The following is a 25,129-nucleotide window of genomic DNA, read 5'->3' as shown; positions in this document are numbered from 1 at the left end:
AATTTATGTTTGAGGTCACATTTATGCTTTGGAACGTGACCTTGGCCTTGCTTTTTTTTTTTTGCCTTCGAACCAGAAATGCTGCAAAGCCCTTTTATAAAGCAGATTAAAGATAAATTGATAATGCAAGACAAATATAAAACCACATATGCATACAGTCCTACCCTTTGATTCTATCCTGAACCATTTTAGGGAATTTGACACCACATGTTCTAGTCTTAAACCTGATTTAAACCAGGGGTGAGCTGCTACGGGTTCACCCGGATTCGGGAGAACCCGTAATGTTATGGCTGGTTCGGGGAAGCTCCAAATCCCACCCCTGGCTGGCCCTGCCCATCCCTCCCCTCTCCGCCCCTCCCAGGAGTCTCCACACAGCCTGTTTTGGATGCGAGGTAAGTGCAGGTCCTGTGCGAAGACTTGGGGCGGGGGGAAAATGGGCCTCCTGGAAGTTCCAGAAGGCCGTTTCCGGCCCCCAGAGGCGGTTTTTGCCCTCCCAGTGGCTCAAGGAAAGCCTCTGGAGCCTGGAGGTGAAAACGCCCCCCCCCCTGCTGTGGTGTAGGAGGCTGACTAGGCCACGCCCACCATGGCTATGCCCACCCAGCAACTGGACAGAAAACCTGTTGCTTATATTTTTGAAGCCCACCCGATTCAAATCCCTGAATCTCATAATACTGACAAGATTCCAAGTCGTGCACCTCTATGCCCATCCTCACTGTTGCTACCTCTTTCCTGAATGGGTCCCTGCTCTTTTGATAGCTGAAATTAATTGTGACATAACATTGTTATTATTTCCAGCCCAGAAAAGAAGGGACCTGTTCAATTTCTTGTCTTTTAATATCAATATAAAATTAATTCTTCAACTCTGTTCTTTATTTTAGAATTTATCCTTGTCTATTATAATCTTTCTATACGGACAACATATTTATGTTCTGATTTACTCCAGTTTGGTGGTTTGCACTGCAGTTTGCATCATAAATAAAATAGATTGACCAAAGGAAAAAAATAACCAAGTTTAAAATCAATCAGTCTTAGCATGTTGTATAAATACAGCTTATAGATCTTAAGTGACTTGGTTAAGAGTGTTGGGTGAACAATCTATACAAAGTTCACATTGCCTTTATGTAAAGCAGCCAATGAGCCCCTGAGACTGCAAATTACTTATGGAGTTACTATTTTCTAGGCCGCTTATACTTTCTAATTAATATTCTTACCAATATAGAACTATCTGTAGTACCCAAGGGTTTATATAAGAGCAGTAAAACAGCAAAAGACACAGACACAGCAATAACAGCTACTCTTAATAGCCATTCAATTTCTGGCAGTGAATGGAATTAGAATGTTACAACCCAATATTTCTTCTGAAGCCTATTTCTTTACATGTAACAGTAGTTCCATCAAACTTACATTAATGTTGTGGCCCAGCAGGAGCCGTTGGAGCTGCAAACAAACTCCGTCAGCGAGGGGCCTTATGAGTCGGCTCTGGAAGAGGTGGAGGACCCTGGACAGGGTTCTGACTTCGAGCAGGGCACAGAGAGGCTGGTTGGCCACCAGGAGGCGCCTGAGGCATGGAGCAGTGGTGAGAGCTGAAGGGAGTGTGCTCCTGACATCATACCTTGGAGTAGTGATGAGGAGACAAGGGAGGTGGTCCTGGATGCAGATCGACGTAGAGAGCAGCTACGCAGTTACAAAAGATAATTGGACCCAGGTGATTGTAATTAGGCTCCTCTCAAGATTGTATTTAAGGAGAGACTGGGAGGAGTCTGGTTTTGCAGGATTCAACTTCATTCATAACGCTGGAGAAGCTGTTATCTGTCTATGTCGAAGTCTGGGTGCTGCCAAGGTTCTTATCTGCTTGTTATGCTTGGTTCAGCCACCGAGGTTTATGTTTCCTGCTAATAAAGTGCTGTGAAATTCCAGTTAAGCTTGTCTCGACATTCGTTACTGGACGGAGGAGGGAGTCAGAACACATTAAGGAATGAAAAATATCCTTAATTCCCAAACAGATGTCCTAAGTGTCCCATATAAGGTGCCTTTTATTATTCATGATTGGTAAGCTTCATCTGAAAATTTGGGAGAAGGTAGCTCTTTTTATTAAAAATTAACCTTTCCCTTACAATCTAGTCTGGTGGGATAGGAGTCTTTCATCTAATATTTTTTAGACCGCACAGTATTTTCCAGACTTGATTTAACCCACTGCTTCTCAACCTTGGCAACTGTCAGATTTCTGGACTTCAACTCCTGTCACCTAATCCATGTCACCTTCCCTTCCTCTCCTCCCTCCAATGGCTCTCAAGATGACATATATCAACCAATCAATCAAACATTTTGCTGGTGTCTTGCTTTCCCTCCCCCTTCAGCTATCACCCATGTCCCACAAGGCCTCCCTGCCTTTAACAAGTTCCTTTCCTTCCCCAGTTATGGCCACAATGTCCCAATTCAGCATAATCCATTGGCTCACTAGCTTCCCATTCTTCTCAAAGCCTTCCTACCTTCTTTCACAAATGTCTCTGTTTAGCCTATCCTACTGACTGGCCGATTATACAGACTTCCTAGAACATTCTTGGGTTCCAGTTAGCTATCCCTATCTCCCACCCCTGCCTCCTCCCCCTCCAACTTCCTCCCACAAATTACTTCTGTCCAGAAGAAAACAGCTTCCATGAAGAGTCCAAAACACCTCAAAATATTACTTCAATTCTGGCACAGATTCCTACAAACAAGTTGCTCTGTCCCCAGGATGGTACATCTACAGAAGATTTTGCATAACCTTACTGTACATCTACTGTAAGGTAAAGGTTCCCCTTGCACATATGTGCTAGCCGTTTCCGACTCTAGTTTCCATTTCAAAACCGAAGAGCCAGCACTGTCCAAAGACATCTCCGTGGTCATGTGGCCAGCATGACTAAATGCCAAAGGCGCATGGAACACTGTTACCTTCCCACCAAAGGTGGTTCCTATTTTTCTACTTGCATTTTTACATGCTTTTGAACTCGGTTGGCAGAAGCTAGGACAAGTAATGGGAGTTCACTCCGTTACGCGACACTAGGGATTCGAACTGCCGGCCTTTCTGATCAACAAGCTCAGTGTCTTAGCCACTGAGCCCTTGTATATCTACTGTAATATCAGCCTAAATCAACCAATCATAATCACTTAAAATTATGAGCCATAATCTAACCCACTATCCATTACAGTTTCTTAGATATATATGGTTTTCAACATCCCAATAATAAAGGAGGATCAAAACCTGCTTCCTCCTCCTAGTCCAACTCCTTAAAACTCTATGCCATGCTGATTGTCTGCTCTATATATCAAGATATTTTGATATATGTGATGAATCAACACTAGATGGCATCAAAGCATTACATTTCTAATACTCCTGAAAAAACTGATGTTGGACAAAAACATTCAATCCTCCCTTCTATTTTCCCCACAATGAGAACCTGGTGAGATGGGGCTGAGAGAGAGAGTGAGTGAGTGACTGGCCTAAGGTCACCCAGCTGTCTTTCAATTTTGCAATTATGTAATTATAACAATCAGTGTTTTAATAACATGTTATAATTATATATAATTGCATATCAAATTTCTGTTGGAACTCTCACTTTATTACCAGAGCATCTGGTGATAGGGAGGATTTGGTTCAAGATTTTCAGAAAGTTTCAAGGCCAATAGAGGATTTGAACACAGGCCTCCCTTCTGATCCTCTCATTCTATCTCTTCTCTTTGTGAATCTTTATATTTTCCGCCAGTAAAAAAAAAATTGGAAGGAAAGTCCGCTGACCACAGTGTAAATTGGCTTCTAGATTTATGCTTCCAATAGCAGGTTTCTCTGATCTCTGCTATTTATCATCAGAAAAACAGAATCTTAACAGTCTTTCACATCCAGTAACTTGTGAGATTAGGTCAATGCATTTAAAACCTCAACTGCATTTGAAAAACTTTCCATTGGTATCTTTTTAAATATGTTTAATAAGGCCTCTGGTTTGCCTACTTTATTAATAAATGCAAGGCTTTATAGCATCATGAGCTTTATTAATATTAATTTACACTTCCGATTTAGAGTCCTGTCTCTAAACAAATTGAAAGAATCCTGCTTTAAGACCTTGCCCTATCATGCCCCCAATATATCTAACAAATAATTCTGCGGAGCTCCCCAACACTGATTTCCTCTCATTCCAGGCCATGAGTCAGACAGGCTTACATCAACCTTAACTGAGTTAATATTACAGTAGTAGTTTCCCCTTATTCTGACAAAGTTCAAGGAGGTTTCAAGGGCAAAGTCTATTTGACTTTGCTATCAGTTACCTTAAAGCAGTGTTTCTCAACTTCAGCGTCTTAAAGATGTGTGGACTTCAATTCCCAGAATTCCTTAGCCATTCTACTGACTGTCTATACATCTTAAAGAGCCACTGCCCTATAGGAATATCAGGAAGTTGCAGTGACTTGGAACAGAAGCAAGGAAGCCAAGAGAAAGATTGGCAATGGGGACAGCATATGGTATATTTTTTTTCAATTCAAGAAGGAGTGGGAGCACTTTCATTCAGTAGTGAGGAAAGAACCACAGGCTATAGTTTTAGGAGATAGAAATGTGGGGGACAGAGCATCAGAATCATCCAAACCAAATTTAGGACTATAAAGATTCACACAAATGCAGAAACAAATGAAGGAAGGATTTGAGGGTGTAAACATTTGCATAGTTAAGGAAGAAAAAAGGGAAAACAAATATACCATTGTTCAAATCCATTAGTAATTACTTCTATGGTTGCAATATCTGTCCAGATTCAGTTTTGTTTGGAAAGAGATCATTCAGAGCTGGTTGACATTCTGTAGCATTTGTTTTTAATTACAAATCCAACTGGAGCAAAGTTGCTAAAATCACTGCTAAAACAGAGATGCATAACTATGACTCTTCAAGCCCCAAGAACCTTACCTTCTTCTTTCAGAGACCCTTCAAAACTTGTCTCAGACTATGATGGAGAAAACAGGTTTAAAAATTATGTGTTGTGCTTCAGATATATAGATATAATTACATTCTTTAATTTATCAAATGTGGATGAATGAAATCAGATGTGGTTTGTACTGTATGACATCTCTGCCTTAACCCTACCAATTATCTGGAATCCCTAATCAAGCCTTAATTTAGCAGTAACTTTGTAAGGTTGCACACTTCTTAAACATATAAGCAAACAGTTAGTATCTACAGCTTTCGTAATAGATCACTAGAAATTTTTTACAGAGCTGTTTACATAATGCTTAAAACAAAAATTGAAAGTGAATCATTGCTGGTTTTCCTCATAGAATGGAGTTCTCCCATCAAATTTCATTTTCAGTTGTTTTTTTTAAAGTGGGAAAATACGATACAAAATTTCGGCTTGGTATTGTGTCTCTAGTAGACATTTCAGACATTTTATCTGTGGCTAAGGCATTTGTAAATATTGAATCCCAAAGGTGCAAGAGGACCAGGTTATTTGCAGGTCTGTCCATTCCACTAGGTCAGAAATGGTGGGCGTGCTTTAGGTTCTCTCGCCCCTTCAAAGAAGACAGATAGAAAAATGAAATTATGAATGTTAATTCTACTTTTATTACAAGACTACAATAGCAGAATCCTGTAAGTGTGAATATGTTTCCGCCTCCCTCTCTTTATTACTGTGAGAACTTGGGAGGGGCAAACATGAAGCACTTTCTCAAATTACATGTCTCCCCAGATTCAAATATCTTTTATCTGACTGTTGGTTTGGTTGCAGCCCTTTCTCCTGTTCCTCAAGATTTTTCCTTCTGTCCATTACAGATCTCATCATTTAAATGTTGTCAACTGATAGAACTTTTGAGGCACACCTAATCTGTAGCAACCCCAGCCTTTTGGAATAGTCTCACACCTGAGATTCAAGGGATGCCTATTCTTTTAGCCTTCTGGAGGCCATGAAGACCAGGCTTGTTCAGGAAGCTGGTTCCCATGGAAGAGAACTACAATGCTGATCTGGCCCTCAAAGAAATCCAGTTTGACACCCCTGTCCTATGTTGTGCTATGCACTTATGAAGTGGTTGTTTTGTTGCCTGTATTCCTCCATTTATCAGTTATTGGGAGCTGCCTATTTACTGCTTTTACTTATATGTGCCCCCAAATTTTTAACTTGTTCCTTTACTACTAGAATACAATATTCAATAAGCCTTCAACAAGTCATTTTATTTACTTAAAGCAGGGGTCTCCAAACTTGGCAACTTTAAGACTTGTGGACATCAACCCCGAGAATTCCTCAGCCAGCATGGAGGAATTCTGGAAATTGAAGTTCACAAGTCTTAAAGTTGCCATGTTTGCAGATCCCTGACAGAGGAAATTAAATCAGAATTTCTGATTTAATAATTCATCTGGAAGGGAAGGGTTGGGTGTAAGTCAGGAGTCTCAAACTTGTGGCCTGCAGGGTGCATGCAGCCTTCAAGGGTGGGTGGGTTTGCACACCCACATCAAGAAGCTGTCATAGCTCAGATCAAGAACTATCAACTCGTTACAGCTACAGCTTGCAGAGGATCGAGCAGGAACACATATTTATTCTTACCATTTGGGCAGGGACCATGTTCTGTACCTCTGCCTGGCACCCTCGTACCCAGAGCCATATACCTTTCCCAGCTAAATTGCTAAAAGGGGCCACATCACTGCTACTTCCCATCCATGCACCAACTACTAGCTGCAGAAGGCAAGTACAAAGTGACAGCAGCCCTACCCTGCTGCCTTCTATCATCTGTGGATGATGGAAGGTAATCTTAGCCCAAATGGCAGGAACAAGATGTTTTCTGGCACAGCCCTAACCATCTAACTTTGCCAGGTGAAGGCTGAGATTATGTATCTGATGATCTTTCATAACCCTCTTTCACTTGTCACCCAGAAGCTGTGTTCAGACAGGACTGCCTATCCTCTTCTTGATATTGAATTACCATCCCTGTACTCCCATGCATCACAAAGCTGCTAATCCCAGGTTCCACATATAAATGGCCGCTTTCTACTCATGATAGCCTTGCAAGATAGGCAAGGCTTATACTCAAATTTTAAAATGATTTGAAATCACTATGCTGATTATAAGTGGAAAACATCAAATAGCAGTCAGCTTTTTTCTCAGTGACAGATTGTATTTATTCAATAAATATTTAGCTTTTAACAAAATTACTTTATTTAAATAAATTGTATGTTTATGCCAATAAAGTAAACATACTTTATATACACTAAACATACACTAGAGTAAAAAATGAAGAGTTCATCAGTTTATGAAAAAGACTTCAGTGTTGCAGCCTTTTGGTAAATAAAGTAGTCCACTTAATAATATGAGTTTGAAACTCCTGGTTTAGGTCATTCAACAACAGAATTGAGTAGCATTAGTTTTATCCTGTGCACGACTGAGTATATTTAGGGCTCAATTCCGTCCCATTGGAATTAGTTAAGTGTATGAATCAATCCCCTTTTGATATTTCTCCAATGTATTAAGCTTCTTGATCAAGTTAAATATGCTGGGAGAAGAACACCACCACCATATCCAATGCCTTCTAATGACAGTAAGACTGAGAAATCTTTATAACTTTTATGTGACTGTATATGAAAAATAGACAAATATGCTATTGCTATTAACTCATACTTTTATATTGTCCATTTCATTTGGGAGAAGCCTGCCCTTCAAGGTTGACCTGTCATTCTGAGAAGACAGAACTCAATGCATCTTTATAATAAAGCAGACATTTATTCAAGGTTTCCCTAGGTAGGAATTATATTTTTGCAGAGAAGTTACCATACATATCTATTTGCAATGCACTAAGTGTAGAAAAGCAATATGTACAGCCGTAAATATAGAACATTAATCTCATCAGTTTGCTGCAAGCCTATAAACACCCTTTTTAAAAAAAAAAAAAAAAACACCATTCCTCAAATAGACATTTGACCTCACTGCTTTACATTGTTTGGTATTACTCTTCCTGTTCATTATGTTTGCTCTTTATTCACCACTTCCTGCAACATAATTGAGTGCCTTGGGGCAAATGCAAGGCCATTTGTGAAGATACGCCATAATCAGCTATCTTGTCGTGATATTTCTCTGTGACATTTCAGTCATTGATCCTGAACATCTCACTGATATATTATTTCATTTCATTACTGAGAAACAATATAATGTTTGCAAAGTTATTCTATTAATTTTAAACTTTAAGTTTTGGGGTGAAGCATATGTGTGAAGACAAGAGAATTCTAAATGGCCATGGATTATAATTTCATATATAATCTGATTTTTAGGCTACTTAATTCAAAGTTTTACATTTGTGTTTAATCCGACAGAACTCACTTCAGAGTGGAAACACCATTCATATCTGGGTGGCCAGGTGAAATCTATTTCCTGCAACTTTGAGAGTTGGTTAAAATATAGAATTGTAGTAGCTAGAACTGGTCATGAAAGATGCATCATTTCCCCTTCTTTATAATTAATAAGGGTATAGCAATTCTATCAGTATTTGCAATTGTATATGGTCTTCCCATAGACATTCCCTGCCCAAAACAGAATAACAGATGTAAGCATTACTGTAGTACACAAGAAAGGATAAAGATCTGGTGTGTTTTTTTAAAAAAAATCCTCATTTTTATTAATATTTATATTATCATCAGTAACATCTTTGCAAGTTAATCTGAGTAGCGGTATATTATTATTTAATCTCTATAAAACTTTGCTATTAATGTACACTTATTGAAATACTTAGAAATATAAAGGTTCAGATTTATAGGCAGCATGTTTGAACATAAGTAAACCGCTTCACTGTGGACTGTTTATTTTATTTATCACATTTTAAAATCTCATAAAATAATTTTCCACACATCGCTTTACTGAAAAAATGTTGAGAATTGAACACTATAATGAAGAAACTGGCAGGCAGTTAGTGAACCCATGTTAAAAGTATAGTATTGTTGAAAATGGACTGTGGTCTGTTGGTTTCTGTTTAGAATAAAGTTGGCTGAAAAATCTTAAATGAACTAATTTCCACTGACTAGGATGTTATGGGATGGTGGCTTAGATTGGAACAAGTTTTATTAAAGTGTTTTGAGGGTGCGGAGAACAGTTCTGAAGGGGAAGAGCATCATGGGGATAAACAGCTACACTGAGTCTGTAAGGTGATCAAAGATTTACCTGCCAAAGAATAATCATCCAGTCATCACTTCAGTCTGGCAGTGGATGGTATAATGCCAAATTATTACATAAATCCTTTCCTTACATCTAGATGATTAAGTAGGAATAAAGCTAGTAATTAGGGGCTGGAAAACGGTTGGGTTCCAGCAGCCACTACTGCTGGTTCGCTTGTGGTTGTACAGCATGCACACAAGCTTGATGTGCACTGTGTGCGCATGCACAATACTAAAGAAATGCTTCTGCACATGTGCAAAAGCAAAAAACAAGATGGCGGCACCTATGGCAGCACCAGGAAAACTGGTTGGGGATGTGGCAGGCCTGGGTCGCTGCCAATTCCAGCGACCCAGGCTGCCAAACCACTACCGGTAGGAACCTACCACTGGGCTCGAAGGAGCTATGCAGTTGGGAACACCCATTTATTAAGCAGATATTATATGCTGTAAAGATGTGTGGTTTTGGCATGTTGTTGAGAAAAGACACAAGGATAGAAAAATTTAAGGCTATGCTATGGTTTCTTGCCTAGAGAAAGGCGGAGGAGATTCACTCACAAACGAATCCAAAACAATCAGCAAAGTTAAAGTTGAAAAGCAAAAGTACTTGTCAATTTCTAATATGACTTGGCTAATGTATAAACTGCTAATTTTTATCTTTGTTCCTTAATAAACAGGACTAAAAATGCCAATTTCTGTGTTCTTGCCTGTAGGAGTCTGATCCTGAACCCATGTCCCTGTGCCTCCAGTGATAGCACCCATGTGCTGATTTGTTTATAATATAAAGCATTCCAAGTACAATATTTTATTTCCTGTCTCCTTGCAGGACATGTTTTATATATTGTCCTAATTTGCTATCATTTCTTTGGTTTTGAAGTCAGATTTTTAAAAGTCAGTATGATCTTCTATATCCTTCTGGCTTCAACAGCTCAGTTTTCTCACAAATGAATTCCTGGTCACATTAAGAGAGAGAAAATGAATCGAGTATAATTATAGATAACACATTACTAAGTATATTCATTTACTTAAATGTATGAGCCTTACATACTGTATATGCAAATTGAATACTGTGTACATATGCAAGACTTTGTGGCGTATCAATTGAAGACGCTTGTGCAAAATCTGATATCGCTACAGATTGTGAATTAGCCTGCACTTGTGCTTTCTTGCTCAAGGTTGAAAATAATATTTTTGAACTTGTGCTGGCTCAAGTGTTTCACTTTCCTTACCACTTGTTACTCTCTTCTAGGAAAACCCCTACATTTAGTAACACATGCAATGGCAACATGCACCCTCCCCTGAGTCAGTAGTTACTACCCAGCAGCTCTCTAATTTCTTCTGCACCTGCTGTTACCAAAGATGTTCCCAGTCGCACTGTGGTTATACCATTTACTGTCTCACAGAACTTCAATTCAAATACTGCAGATAATTCTTTCCCTGAGTTATCCGTTCATTTTTCTGGTGCATTTTAAAATTTGTTAGTTTGGTTTCTGTTGAATAAGCCCACTGATGCATCCTTGAAACACTGGAGGGTTGTTTTTTTCTTTTCTTTTACCCAGCTTCCAAATAACACAAATCAAGTACTATACATTTGGGGGTATTTAGCAGAACCTTGCTACTCATATAACAGAAAAAAAACTATGAACTATGCACCAGAGACTTTTCCTTAAGGTGTTTAATTTAAAAATATCTCTCATATGTTCAAATATGAATATGTTCTGCATTTCAGGCAAAATATGTAAGTATTAATTATTCTTAATCACTTGAGAGACCGCCTACTGCCAATTACCTCCACTAGACCAATAAGATCGCATAGATTAGGCCTCCTCCGAATTCTATCAGCCAGCCAATGTCGACTGGCAACTACCCGGAGGAGAGCCTTCTCGGTGGCTGCTGCGACCCTCTGGAACGAACTCCCCGTGGAGATCCGGACCCTCACCACCCTTCAGACCTTCCGCGCTGCCCTTAAAATCTGGCTGTCCCGCAGGCCTGGGGCTAATGACTTTAACCCCACCCGAATGGTATGACTGTTGTGTTTTTTTAACAATGTACTGTCTTCTTGTTGTAATTTGTTTGTCTTCCCCTCCCCCTGAAATGTGAGTCGCCCTGAGTCCCCTCAGGGAAAAGGGCGGCATACAAATAAAGTATATGAAATACGAAATTCTACTGAGAAATGTCTGGGGCAGCAGTTACTGTTTAGGCATGGAAATTTGGAAGCATGAACAAGCCTTTATGAACTCAACATGAATTGTGAAACGGCCCGGGAAACAGCTTTTGCAGAGGAATCAAAGCATTGAATCTGGGATCAGCTCAAGGCAAGGGTGGGCTGCTACAGGTTTGCCCGGGTTCAGGAGAACCCATAGCTAACATTATGGCCGGTTCGGAGAACCTTCAAATCCAACTGCTGGCTGGCCCCACCTACCCCACCTCGGCCCTCCCAGGAGTCTCCACGTAGCCGGTTTGGATGTGAGGTAAGTGCAGAGCCCGTGCAGAGGCTTGAGGAGGTAGAAAACTGGGCCTTCTGGAAGTTCCAGAAGACCAAAAACAGGCCTGTTTCCAGCCTCCGGTGGGCCACACACACCATGGCCACACTTGCCCACCAACCGGGCAGAGAACCTGTTGCTGAAATTTTTGAAGCCCACCCCTGGTTCAAGGATGAAAAGAAACAACAACAGAAGTTTTGAGGTAGCATAATGACACCAGTAATTAATGTTCCTTCCCTTTAAATTTACATTTCATTCCATAGATAAGATGTTCTACTCTGTTCTGTGCAAGTTTGATTTTAGAAGCCCAAACAGATTTACCTACTTGGATCATATCCAGCTTGGACTGGAAAGTCATTTCCCCCAAAGGACCATAATGCTTCATATAGCATCGCTCTGCCATATTGGAGATTCCTACCAGCATCCTGCTTAATTCTCGAGTCTGCAGGAAACATAAAGAAGTAGATAGACAAAACTTAAGGAGATGTAAGGAAAAAAAAACTGTATTGACTTGCATTGAAGAAGTCACAGTTGGCTATTTATCAAAGGTAACATGAAAGTTAAATACAGCACTATCTTCCTTAACATTATGGCCCTCAATTTTCTCATTCTATAATAAGTATAGTAGAAGAATATTCCAATCAATCAACATTATTCTTCTGCTATAGCCAAGTAGCCTTCCTGCCTGATCAATATTTTTTTCCAATGCACCTTATAATTTAATTGTTCCTTGCCCCAAATCAAAATCTTTCTAATAATATGAGCTCTGATGAATAAATACAACTCACATTTACTGTCACCATGCAAAATCATCCCACCACCCTCACCCAGAATTTAAATTCTGGAGTGGAAAAAAGTACATTTGGAATTCCCTACTCACTTTAACTCTAATGCAAATATTGCAAGATAATCTCAATTAAAATTCCTTTCACAAATACATGATAGTACTGCTTAGTTTTCTCTTCTTATTTTAAGTCTTTCTCTTTTTACCCCAACTGTGTGTTTCTTTTTCTATTCAGCCTAGGGTCGATCAACTACACTTGTTAATGCCTATCACTTCGTAGATTGCATGTGCTTTCACAGAACTGCTTCACTGTGGTAATTTATCCTCATGCCAATAGGAAATTAGAATAACAGAGTTGGAAGGGGCTGTTTGAGAAAAAGGTTTAGGTGTCTTGATGAGTGTAGGAGCTGTAAACTACCTTAAGGTAAACTACTTTAAGGGAGAGGAAGTATGAAGGCAGGGGGACTCTTGGGAACAGCAACCCTTGGGAAGGGAATTCCCTGCCAGGTAGGGTACAGAAAGACAAAAGACAGACCTTTCAGTTACACTTCCCATTAATGGCATGAAGCCAGGACAGGCTATTTATATTCAAAGATATCACTCTCTTGATAGACCTATCGACACATCCACCAGCGCATTCCAAGAAAGAAAGAAAAAAGAGGCAGGGGGGATTCTAAAAAGTCAGAATTCTGCTCTCCCTCACACCCAAAACAGGCTTGAGGGGCAGAAAAATAGGCCAGGGACTGGATGGAAGTGGTTGTCCCAAGAGGAAATTGGCAGAACCAACTGAAGATACAGATTTTCTGCCACAGAACATATATTTGTCTTACAAGGTAGTCTAGAGCAGTGTTTTTCAACCTTTTTTGTGCAAAGGCACACTTTTTTCATGAAAAAAATCACGAGGCACACCACCATTAGAAAATGTTAAAAAATTTTAACTCTGTGCCTATATTGACTATATATAAGGTGTTTTTCCCATGGCACACCTTACACTATGTCACGGCACACTAGTGTGCCGCGGCACAGTGGTTGAAAAACACTGGTCTAGAGGAGCAGCACACCTGGATAAGCTAGTACTATTTTTACTGTAAGATTACAATAACAAAATATTGAAAGTCTGAAATAGATTTCTCCCTGTGGTCTTTACAGCCATGAAACTGGGAAGGTCCCTTCTGACATATTTGTCACACCCACTTTCCTGCTGTGTGCTAAGCTGCCTCTTATTCCACTCTAGTCCTGACAGCGGCTCTCCTTCCAAAACCATTTCCACCTACCATTACAACGTGTCATTCAGTGATGGGATTCAAATTTTTTTACTACTGGCCCTGTGGGCGTGGCGTGGCTTGGTGAGTGTGGCAGGGGAAGGATACTGTAAAATCTCCATTCCCCCTGCCGATCAGCTGGAACTTGGGAGGCAAAGAATATATTTATTTCTTTGTTTAGAAGATTTATATAGCCATCCACCTCACAAAACGTGATTTGGGGATGTATGCAATACATAACAACAATAAAGACCAGAAAACAGAAATATAGGGGCACCCCGATGCTGACGGGAGGCAGTGTTGAATGACACCAGAGGTGGCATTCAGGAGGTTCTGACCAGTTCTGGAGAACTGGTAGTGGAAATTTTGAGTAGTTCAGAGAACCGGTAAATACCACCTCTGACTAGCCCCAGATGGAGGTGGGGCTAGTCAGAGGTGGTATTTACCGGTTCTCTGAACTACTCAAAATTTCCACTACCAGTTCTCCAGAACTGGTCAGAACCTCCTGAATGCCACCTCTGGTGTCATTCAACACTGCCTCCCGTCAGCATCGGGGTGCCCCTATATTTCTGTTTTCTGGTCTTTATTGTTGTTATGTATTGCATACATCCCCAAATCACGTTTTGTGAGGTGGATGGCTATATAAATCTTCTAAACAAAGAAATAAATTTAGTGTCTGGAGGTGGGATAAGAGGGAAAACACCACTTCTAGAGCAAAGCAATCTTTAGCCATGCTTGAACTGCTTTCTGGAAAGAGAGGGTCAACCTCACAAAGGACCAAGGAGGCTGCCTGGATATGCCCTAGGTTATGCTACATCTTAAGAACAGCTCTAGCTGACTTTCACTTCTGCTTAGTTCTTGGAAATGCTAGCAGCTTTTGAAACCCAACACAGGTGGCAAACTCAAGAAGCAAGAATCACACAGATTCTAGGAGAACATTTTAATGCTAGTCAGCTGAAACATAAAGCTGAAATTTCCAAAAAGAAATTCCCAGTCATATTATAAAATTAAGTAAGGCAGTATTTTTTTTTCCTTCTCATAGTCCCTACCTCTGGGCTGGGCTACTTCTTCTCCTACCCCCTGAAATTCTCCATCTGGTCCCCACAAATTTTCACTTAGCCTGATCTGTTTCTCCCATCTGTTTACTGTCCTAAGAAGCTATTTTTATTTGTTTGTTAAATGTATATATCCTGCCTTTTTTCAGGAACTGTGTAGTTATTCCTGAGATCAATATCATTGAAGCTAGTTTTCAGCTAATTTACACTTGATTTGTTTATAATCCCACCCTTCAACAAATGATTGGATGATTTTCTTTTTCCATTTTATTTTGATTCTTCTGCTTCCTTTCTTAGGGATCCTGACCTTGATTTATGCACTACCTATTTCTGTACACTAATGGTAACAATTGAACATACTGTCCGTTACCCCTTCAGTAGATTTTTCCATTCTTGTTTCCTCCCCAACAATCAATAGTAGTAACAAAAAAATAATAATGATAGAACTGCCAGTATATGCTACCCATCCTTCTGTGTGAGGAATGTTGCCCTGTTGAGCTGCAAAGTTGCACTTTACAGTAAATGAAAACAATATTTCTCCATTCTCACTCTGGCCTGAATGCTGGAAGAAAAGGGAGGGGGGGGAGAGGATTTTGAGAAAAAGAAGTGCGTAATACTTACACGTTGACTTGTGACGGCTTCTTTATTATCAATGTAATTAATCAGATCTAAGTTTCTTTCCTTCAGTGCATTGTACTTTGATTGGAGCTCAGAAACTTTGCTAGCCAACACCTAGGTTGAAGCATATAATTGAAAAAAGGATGTGCTTTTGTAAATAAAATGAGGTCCTTATTTTAAGAGTGGTTTTCTCTCCCCCAATAAAATATAAATCTGGGCTGGACAGGGTCCAGGAGCAGGACAACTGCTTTGCTTGTCAACATCCCAGTATAATCTGATACCTTCTATACAGTGATGGGATTCAAATAATTTAACAACTGGTTCTCTGCCCTAATGATTTCTTCCAACAACCAGTTCACCAAATTGCTCAGAAATGTAACAACTGGTTCTTCCAAAGTGGTGTGAACTGGCTGAATCCTACCACTGCTTCTATAACAATGTTCATATAGCAGGTAAGAAAATATTTCTCTCTAAGAGAATTACAGAATGCAGATCAGATTCTTCTAAGTTCTCTCACTGACTTGCAACAAATTGCAAAATAAGTCTGGTTCAACATATTGCTGATGTACTAAACTAACTAAAATTCCCAGCATCTCTTATTATTCGTTATGCTAGCTAGAACTGCTACTAGGTGTAACTACATCTGAAGAAATATTGTCTTCTTACCTTTGTGCTGTTAAGAGGAACAAGCCCATCCATTGGCTATAATGAATACTTATTTTATTGTTTAATTTAACATTTATATAATCACCTGTGTTTTATCAAACTCTGAGTGGCTCCCAACCAACATTAAAACAACATCAATAGTAAAAATAATAGGGTGAGGTAGATGAGGGAATTTAACAATAGACTGCATTTGGAAGCTTAACTTTGGTGCCAGATTTTTAATAGTTATGGTTTCAATAGTTATAAATATTAAACTTAAACAATGTATTAAAACCATAACTATTAAAAACCTGGCTACAAAATTAAGTTGTGCATGCAGTCCATCTTTAAATCCCCTCCTCCACCTCGCCCTATCTCAATGCTTGGAGGAAAAGTCAGATTAGTATATTCGTGAGATCATACGCTGGCACGGGATCAAATGTCATCAATATGCGGACGATACTCAATTGTATCTGTCCGCCCCGTGCCAACTCAGCGAAGCAGTTGAAGTGATGTGCCAGTTCCTGGAGGCTGTCAGGGTCTGGATGGGAACGAACAAGCTTGCACTCAATCCAGACAAGACCGAGTGGCTATTGATGCTGCCTCCCAAGGATGGTCCAGATATTCCACCTCTTAGCCTGGGGGGTGAAATTATACACCCTCGGAGAGGGCCCACAATTTGGGTGTCCTCCTGGATCCACAGCTGACATTAGAACACCATCTGTCAGCTGTGACCAGGGGGGCCTTTGCCCAGGTTCGCCTGGTGCACCAGTTGCGGCCCTACCTGGACCGGGAGGCACTTCGAATGGTCACTCATGCCTTCATCACCTCAAGACTGGATTACTGTAACGCGCTCTACTCCTGAAGAGTGTTTGAAGACTACAGTTGATCCAGAATGCAGCCGCGCAAGCGATAATGGGTGTACCTAGATACACCCATGTTACACCTATCCTCCGTGAGCTGCACTGGCTCCCCATTGGTCTCCAGACATGCTTCAAGGTGCTAGTCATTACTTTTAAAGCCCTACATGGTATAGGACCTGGCTACCTGAGAGACCGCCTCCTGCCATTCACCTCCCAATGACCAATAAGATCGCACAGGTTGGGTCTCCTCCAGGGTGCCGTCGACCGGGCAATGCTGGCTGGCGGCCCCCCGAGGGAGGGCTTTCTCTGTAGCTGCACCGGCCCTGTGGAACGATCTACCCATAGAGATCCAGACCCTTACTTTCCCGGCCTTCTGTAAAGCAACCAAGACTTGGCTGTTCCGGCAGGCCTGGGGCTGTTGATTATATCCAGCCCCACTTAGACTGAATGGATGTTGTATTATTTTAATAATTGTATCTTTTCTTAAATTTTTCAAATGCTTTTATCTTGCTTGTGAGCTGCCCAGAGTCCCAATGGGAGTGGGCGGCATACAAATTTTGTTAAACTGAAATTTTATTAAACTAATAAATAGCTTGCTTACTTTAATAAGGCAATTCTGAAATTTATAAAATAGTATACACTGAAAAGGAAGGTTGTAGTCTTTTTTTGGTCTCCTGATAAATTATCCATTTATATTCCATTCATAAAACTAGAATCAAACATTCTGGGTTTGTGGCATGACCATAGTTAGACCCAGGAGTGGGATTCAAAAAATTTAGCAACTGGTTCTCTGTCTGGTTGCTGGGTGGCAGTGGCCATGATGGGGTGGCCTCCTGCACCAAGGTGGTGGGGGGCATTTTTGCCTTCCCCAAGCTCTTAAGGCTTTCTTTGAGCCTCCAGTAGAGCGAAAATGGCCTCCCTTGTACTCCGGAGGCCAGAAACAGGCCCATTTCTAGACTTTTGGAACTTCCAGGAGGCTCATTTTTCACCCTCCCAGAGCCTCTGCAGTGCCCTGGACTTACCTGGCATCCAAAATGGGCCACGTGGAGACTCCTGGGAGAGGCAGAGTGGGCGAGGCCAGCCAGTCCTTTGCAACTACCGTTTGGTGAACCAAATGTAAAATTAGCATCTGGTTCGCCTGAACCAGTGCGAACCAGCTGAATCCCACCCTTGGTTAGATCCTGCTCCGAGAATAGGTGTATCAATAATTAGAGAATAAAGTACAAGAATCACAGGGTGAGTGTGCTTTGCATTGATAATAGTTTTTAAAGCTTTATCCTTTTCAGAAAGCAGAACTGACTCCATATTAAGAAATCAGTAGAGAATTAACAGACTCTGTAGCATGGCTAACCAGGCCTCTGAAGTAAATGGACAATCGTAATTTAGCATCATAAAACCATATGGTCAGGTATTGGTAGCCTTACAAATCTCATGGTGTTATTTTTTTCTTTTGTAGCAGCACATTTATGATGCATTATCTCAATGTTTTCTTCTTGGTTTAACAAATGATTCTTCAGGTTCTGATTGGTAGAGACCAGGGTCTTATGCCTTTGTGTGAGGGTTTTAATCACAGAATCTTCCTGATATCCCCAAAAGTCTGTAATAGGAAAGAGAAGTCATATTATTCATGGACAATACACATTCAGCAATGGTTACAGAAGAGCTTAGGACCCCCACCTGAGTGAAGCAGAAAGGCCAGTCCATCACATTCCTGTACACGCATGTGCACATGTGCACTCTAGTGCAGCATCAGTTTGGGAGACTGCTTTTATGAGAATAGGCCCATAAAAATCATTCATATATATTAGATCCGGTAAAGGAAGGCACACAAAGGCTCCAGTAACAACAGCTCTTTATTGCAAGTCAGGTAAACATCTGGCTGAAGACGGGTTGGCATTCCCTTTTAAAGGGATCTGTCAGACCTCTTGACCAATGGTATTCGACCTCTGTTCCTGCTGGAACAGAGGACCTTGGTGGAAACCTCTATCAGTGGGGGGGGGGAATATCTAGCAATATGCGTTAGAGACAGTGACGTGCAGTGAGGTTTATGGCAGTGAGGCACTGACACAGGGGTTTCAATTTTTTTTAGACTTGTGGACTTCAACTCCCAGAATTCCACAGCCAGGCATGCTCAGTTCCTATTTAAAGTGACAGCATTTGTTTTTCTCCTTTGCAAAAAAGTTTTTCTTTTTCTTCTCCCTCCCCCTCCTTCCTCCCTCTCTCTCTCTCCCTCCCCCCTCTCTCAAACAGACACACGCACACAGAGAAGTTGGATCCCTCTCTCACTCACTCACTCTCAAACAAACACAAACACAGAAGTTGGATTGGATATATTTTCCTATGGCTTGAAAGCAGCTCCTCTGCCATACCCCCCTCTTCCCCTGCTGCTTCCAATCCAAGCCTTTGATTGCAGGTGGAGCCATGTTGCTTTTTCAAACTTGTAATCAGTGAAACGGGCTTATATACTTTTATCCAGCTGTGTGTGTGTGTGTGTGTGTGTGTGTGTGTGGTGTGTATGTGAAAAGGCAACGTAGCTCTGCATGCAATCAAACTACACTTGGGGAGGGATCTACACTTGAGGATGAAGTTTGAATTCCTCTCCCTCCCTCTGACCCACATGTACCTTTTCCAGCTGTTTCAGAGAGGATTTCAACTCTGCTTTTGCCTGCCATCATGAAAAGAAAAAAAATGTAAAAGGAAAAAGGCAAGAGCTGAGGTCAGGCTGAGCTAGTTGCTGCCAGATGACTTTGCTTAGTGCTTAACTGTTTAAAAAAGCCTCTAAAAGAGTGCCCTCTACAGGAGGAGGTGGGAGAACAACATGCCTCACCTACGTCAGGAATTTTTCGGCTTTTAACCCTTGCTTAACTCTGCTCAAGTGATCATAAAACACCAGAATAGATGAGGCACATCATTCTCCTGCCTCCTCCTGTAGAGGGCACTTTTTAAGAGGCTTTTTTAAACAGTTAAGCACTAACCAGAGTCATCCACTGTGACTCTAGCAGCAATTAGCTCAGCCTTTTTCCTTTTACATTTTTTTTCCTTTTCATGATGACAGTGGTGAGACTCTGCCTCCCCTGCCTCCCCTGACTGCACGTCCCTGGTTAGAGAAGATTCGATTTCTCCAAGGCCAAAGTAGCGTATTTTTCAGAAATGCCCTTCTGTCCTTGAAGAACATATAAAAGGCAGAAACTGATCATAAATGAGAGGATTGCTGGTTTTGCCTTTTAGAAATGAAGAAACACTAAAATAGCACCGCAGTCCTACTGTATAGTCTGCCTCTGAAAAATAAGACATTCCATTCACTGTGCCTCACTTCCAGAATATACAAATAATCAACATTGTATGATACAAAGGATTTTATGTGATGAGAAAAGACGACCTGTCAAGGGAAAGCCTGGGATCTGAAGGAAAGCGCCAAGCCCTTCCTTGCCCACTTTTTCATCTAAACTACCAAGTCTAATAAATCTCTACATTGTCTTACATGAGTTTCATTAATTATTTCAAAATTTGTGCATCTGTGAAGCAGGGAAGGGCTGATTGATATTGTCAATAATTTCTGCTTTAAGCCTCAGAATCTTATTTGCAGCCTCTTTGAATATATATGTCATTTGATTTGTTACTTTATTATTTAAGAGATGATTAATGAGATGAACATAACTATTTTAAATAACGATAAATGGGCATTAAAACTAGAGGTGAGTTGCTACCAGTTTGCACTGGTACGGGTGAACTGGTAGTGGCAATTGGGACTGGGTCGCCAAACCAGTAACGCTGGCAACAACCCACCCCTGATTAAAACAGTTTTGCAAAGGGTCATGTGGCTTTTTAAGGGTATGGTACAATTTCAAGCAAATCATTCTCAAGGAATGTTTTAATGATTGGTACACACCTGGTGGCAACAGGTTGATAATTTTTTTCAAAAAATGTTCGTAACTTTTATATTTGTCTATCTTCTTCTGTAGTTCCTGTTGTCTGAAGAAACAAATCAAAGACACTTATTGATGTTTTATCAAAAATACCTTGCTAGGAGATAGTTATATATTATGTCATATAGTGCAAGGTTCCCAATCCCCTGTCCATGGACTGGCAATGGTCTGCAGCATGCAAGAAATGTGCAAACAAGTGAAGCCCCATCCACTGAATGCAGGCAGCACACAAAACTACGCTACCTCTGGTCCATGAAAAAACCTCTTAGAAAAGCATACAGAGGGGGGGGAGACTGAATGGTTTGAATATGTTTATGTTTTTAAATCGTGCTAGATTTGCTTTGAGTCTTCTAAGGTGTTAGGAGAAAGAAAGGGTCCATTTTCAGGAAAGGACTGAATTTTCTTTTCCTTGGCAACAGCTTCTCAACTAGCAACTATGTAAAACAGAGCTATGTTGAATTCAAGAGGACTTTAAGAAACTGTACAGTGAAAATTCAACCAATCTTTCACTTCAAACTCATTCTGGCTTATATCAGAACAATTATTCATTAATCTAGTCCAGTTTAGTCCACCCTTTCCTACAGGAACATAGCCCATTCCCTGAGATCTATTAACTAGAAATATCCAAAATAAAATCTGCTACGCCCACTAAGCCACATCTACCAAGCCATGCTATGCCCACCAAGCCATGCCTACAGAACCAGTAGTAAAAAATTTTGAATCCCACCACTGCCCTGAAGCCTCTAGAACAGAGGTCGGGAACTGTGGCTCTTTTATGATTTGTGGACTTCAATGCCCAGAATTCTTGAGCCATACTGGCTCAGGAATTCTGGGAGTTAAAGTCCACAAGTCATAAAAGAGCCATAATTCCCCACCCCTGTTCTAGAAGGTCAAGCTTGAAACCCTGAATCTATTCATTCCAAATGCAGAACTACTTGGGCGAAATATTTTAGGCTTGTTTTATTTTTAACAGAATTGAAATATTTTTCCATTGTATTTTATGTTTTAATTTGTAAAGATAATTACCCATGCCATGTGTCTGGTGATCCCAATATTATTTTTATCTTGCTATGGCAAATTACCATCAGATTTGGAACTCCAACCATACAAATTGACTATATAATCTCAGGCTCAAATTCATGGTGTCTCTTCAATCTGCCACATACCTTATTTTCAGTTTTTGAAGCTCTCTTTTCAATGTATGTATTTCTTGCCTCTTTAGTGCATTGTTTTTTTGTTCAAGCTTGTATTTTGCAAGTGCGCGTTTCTTTTTCAGATCACATTCTTGGAGATAATTTTGGAATCCATAACCCTGAGTCCTGTTCTGATTAAGAAAGGAGAGAAAATGTTTACTGAATTTTGCATTAATTTTACTACTCAGAAGATCTGCTTCCTCTACATCAAATCTGGCTTTGCTTTGTTCAGTTCTTGGGAGGTTGTTGTGCTGGCAAACAGACAGACAGACAGTTAGACAAAGTCCTGACCTTTATATCATTCCTTTTCAAATTATGTTGAAGTGGGGAGCGGGGAATAGACTGAGGGTAGATCTGTGACTCATTTACAAACATGTGAGAGGCTACATATGTAAAACGTGGCAGATTTGTTCTCTGATAAAACAGAGGCTAGGACAAGAAGTGGCCAAATAATATCATTCCTCTTCATAAATGTTGGCATATAAATTACTTTATGTTGCTTCAGTGATAGTGCCAGTGATGACAGATGGAGCAGAGACATGCCCAGCTCCTACTGATCTCTTCCATCTATTGTGGCACACCACTCTCCATTTGGTAACTCAACAGGACCCACTACATGCATTTCGGTTTGGGCTAGAAAAGAGATTGGACATCTGGCTTACACAGTATAGGTCTATCAGTTGGAGTATATTCTTGTTTTGTTTGACACAAGACTATTAATCACATTCCTCTTAGTGTATCTCCTAAAAGTTAGGAAAAAATCATCTTACATCTTTAAATTGTGTAACAGCTCTCCTGGTTTTTGAGGATGCTGTCAAATATTAGAAACATGCTTCAACTTCATAGTCAAAGGCAGGGAAGCTGACATAGTGATTTCAAAGAATCATAGATATATAGAATTAGAATGGACCATATAGATAAGTGGTTCCCAACGTGGGGCCCAGGCCCTACAGTGGGGCAATTTGATTTTTAATAGGGACAATTTGAACCTTGTTTAAACCAAGTGAATGGCCTTTTAGGCTTCCTCCCTGTGAGTAGAGTTCACTTTTTGAGTAGAGTAAGAATTATATGTCACAGGAGGCAGGGGGCACCAGGATTTTAAAGATGCTTAGGTGGGGCATGGCCGCACAAAAGTTGGGAACCACTGATATAGATCATCTAATCCAAACCTTTGTGATATGCAGAAAGACCAAATAAATAGCCAAGTACTATTCTCTGGAGACTTGGTGAGAATGCTGCCTTCTGACCTTCCAATGACTATATGCACCAGCCTTCCATCTGGAGAAACCAACCTGTTGTAAACCATGCTGTGAGATACTCTCAAGAGGAGCCTTGCCATGGTGCTAGTGAACCAAGAAAGTCGAGTGACTTTGGGCTTAGAAGAACTATGGCACATCCCTGAAGCCAACATGCCCAAGACAAGCAATGCTGTTGGTTTTGTTCCTCTTCTCTCCCCAAAGGAGGGGGAAGAGACCTTGCAAACATGATAGGGCATTGGTAATCTCTTCACTGTCTCATAGTCTCCATGTATTTCCTGAATAGCTTCCCCGTTCTGACCACCAGCAGCTATTTGTGAGTCAGCCGCTTGACTTCGGTGGTTGAGGTTCTTCTTGAAGGCCTAACTTTCTAAAAGTTGATCTTTGGTCACTCAATCTCTCTCACCAAATTATCTGGTAGAGTGTTTGGGGGGGTGGAGAACAGGCTTCTGCAGAATATGTTCTATTATGGTCATTTCTCTTTCACTCTTTTTAGATTTTCCATAGGAATATCAATCTCACAGAATATAAAATATAAAAATATTTTTAAAAATTATGGGAAAACAGGAAGTGATGCCTAAGATCAATATTCATAAGAAAAACATCAGAAAGAAAAGAGGAGATAAGAAGACTCTAGTCAAGAGAAAGCACAGAAGGAAAAATATGTTACTGTACAAAAAGCCAAGAAAATTAGCATCCACAAAAATTTCCAGTGTAGGCCACCCATTAAAGTTGTTTCAATTTCATATCCCAGCTTAAAAGCAGAAGCAAGTGTCTCCTCCACATAGTTGGATAAGAAGAGGAATACTCATTTGCATGCCCAGTTTACACTTTTATGTTTTACATTTTGTGTAAAAGAGATGGTAGACCTTTCTCACAGTTGAAAAATACTTGCATTCTCATTTTTTTGTTGAAGTTTCTCTCTGCACTCGGCCACCTCTTCCATCCTCATTTTGACCTCTTGCCTCTTAGCAATCAAGTCAGCACTAATAATGTCACGTTTAGCCCTTTTCTTCAAGAGATGAAACTGTTGCTGTGTTTTCTTACTAAAAACAGTTGTAGGAGGTTGTAGAATCTTGCTGGAAGCCTAGAAAATGAATTATAAGTTTATGTTACTAAAAGAACATGCCAAAAAGGAAAAGTGGAGAAGAGCAAGCTTTAGTCCAGAAATTCCCACAAGCATTTCTAATAGTGACTAGGATGAGCTAAAAATCATTAATGCAATAAAGATACTATTCTCAAGATAATAAGGACACAACATGTTTATCAAACTCTCTATGAAAATGGCTTGTTTTCTGTAAGCAAAAGAATGATACAGAAAATTATGGTGTTACTAGCAGCTGGATGCACCCCAAGAAATAGCTCAGGTGGCTGACACCAAGGAAAGATGTTATGGAGGCACTGCAAGGCTCTGAGTCTGAAGAAATGCATCATACACTGGGAGAAAACCTCTGCTGCTGCATGAAGACCATATTCCTATCCAAAGAAAATGTTACTAATAGTCTCTCTAATTCACTGGAGTTTTACTATGCATAAGGGTTGGCTTCATGCTTGGAGTACAGTATGTCTTTCTAATGACCATGCAATGCTGGAGTGTTCATTGTACAGGAAAGGGAAGAGAGAAGAAGGGAAAGTCACAATATAATATTAAGAAGAGATTTCCCTAATGGTGAGAACAGCCAACCAGTGGAACAGCTGGCCTTCAGAAGTTGTGGATGTTCCACCACTCGAGGCTTCTAAGAGCAGATTGGACAGCCATTTGTCTGAAATGGTGTAGGGTCTCCTACTCGAGCAGGAGGTTTGACAAGAAGACCTCCAAAGTCCCTTCCAGTTCTGTTATTCTATGTTCTAATTTGGTGGATAATATAACCCATTCCCTGCTTATATAGTTTTAGAAAGAGACATTTT

The 25,129-nt window shown here is 40.4% G+C and overlaps 1 protein-coding gene across 1 annotated transcript; it reads right to left on the bottom strand.

Moving 5' to 3' along the window:
* Positions 1-9,531: 9,531 nt before the first annotated feature.
* CCDC197 (coiled-coil domain containing 197) lies at positions 9,532-22,506 on the bottom strand. Its single transcript, XM_087704646.1, has 7 exons — positions 22,456-22,506; positions 21,939-22,096; positions 20,736-20,818; positions 18,271-18,443; positions 15,342-15,452; positions 11,945-12,061; positions 9,532-10,088 (listed from the first exon to the last, which is right to left on the bottom strand). The coding sequence occupies exons 1-7, from the start codon at positions 22,504-22,506 to the stop codon at positions 10,029-10,031; spliced, it is 753 nt and encodes a 250-aa protein (XP_087560772.1). The 3' UTR covers positions 9,532-10,028.
* Between the last annotated feature and the right edge of the window lie 2,623 nt (positions 22,507-25,129).

Source organism: Thamnophis sirtalis, unplaced genomic scaffold (assembly GCF_051295495.1).
Source record: "Thamnophis sirtalis isolate CommonGarterSnake01/CBP01778 unplaced genomic scaffold, rThaSir2_p1.2 scaffold_1, whole genome shotgun sequence".
Lineage (NCBI taxonomy): Eukaryota > Metazoa > Chordata > Lepidosauria > Squamata > Natricidae > Thamnophis > Thamnophis sirtalis.
The sequence above is the reverse complement of the archived record's forward strand: the minus strand, read 5'-3'. Positions and strand labels throughout refer to the sequence as shown.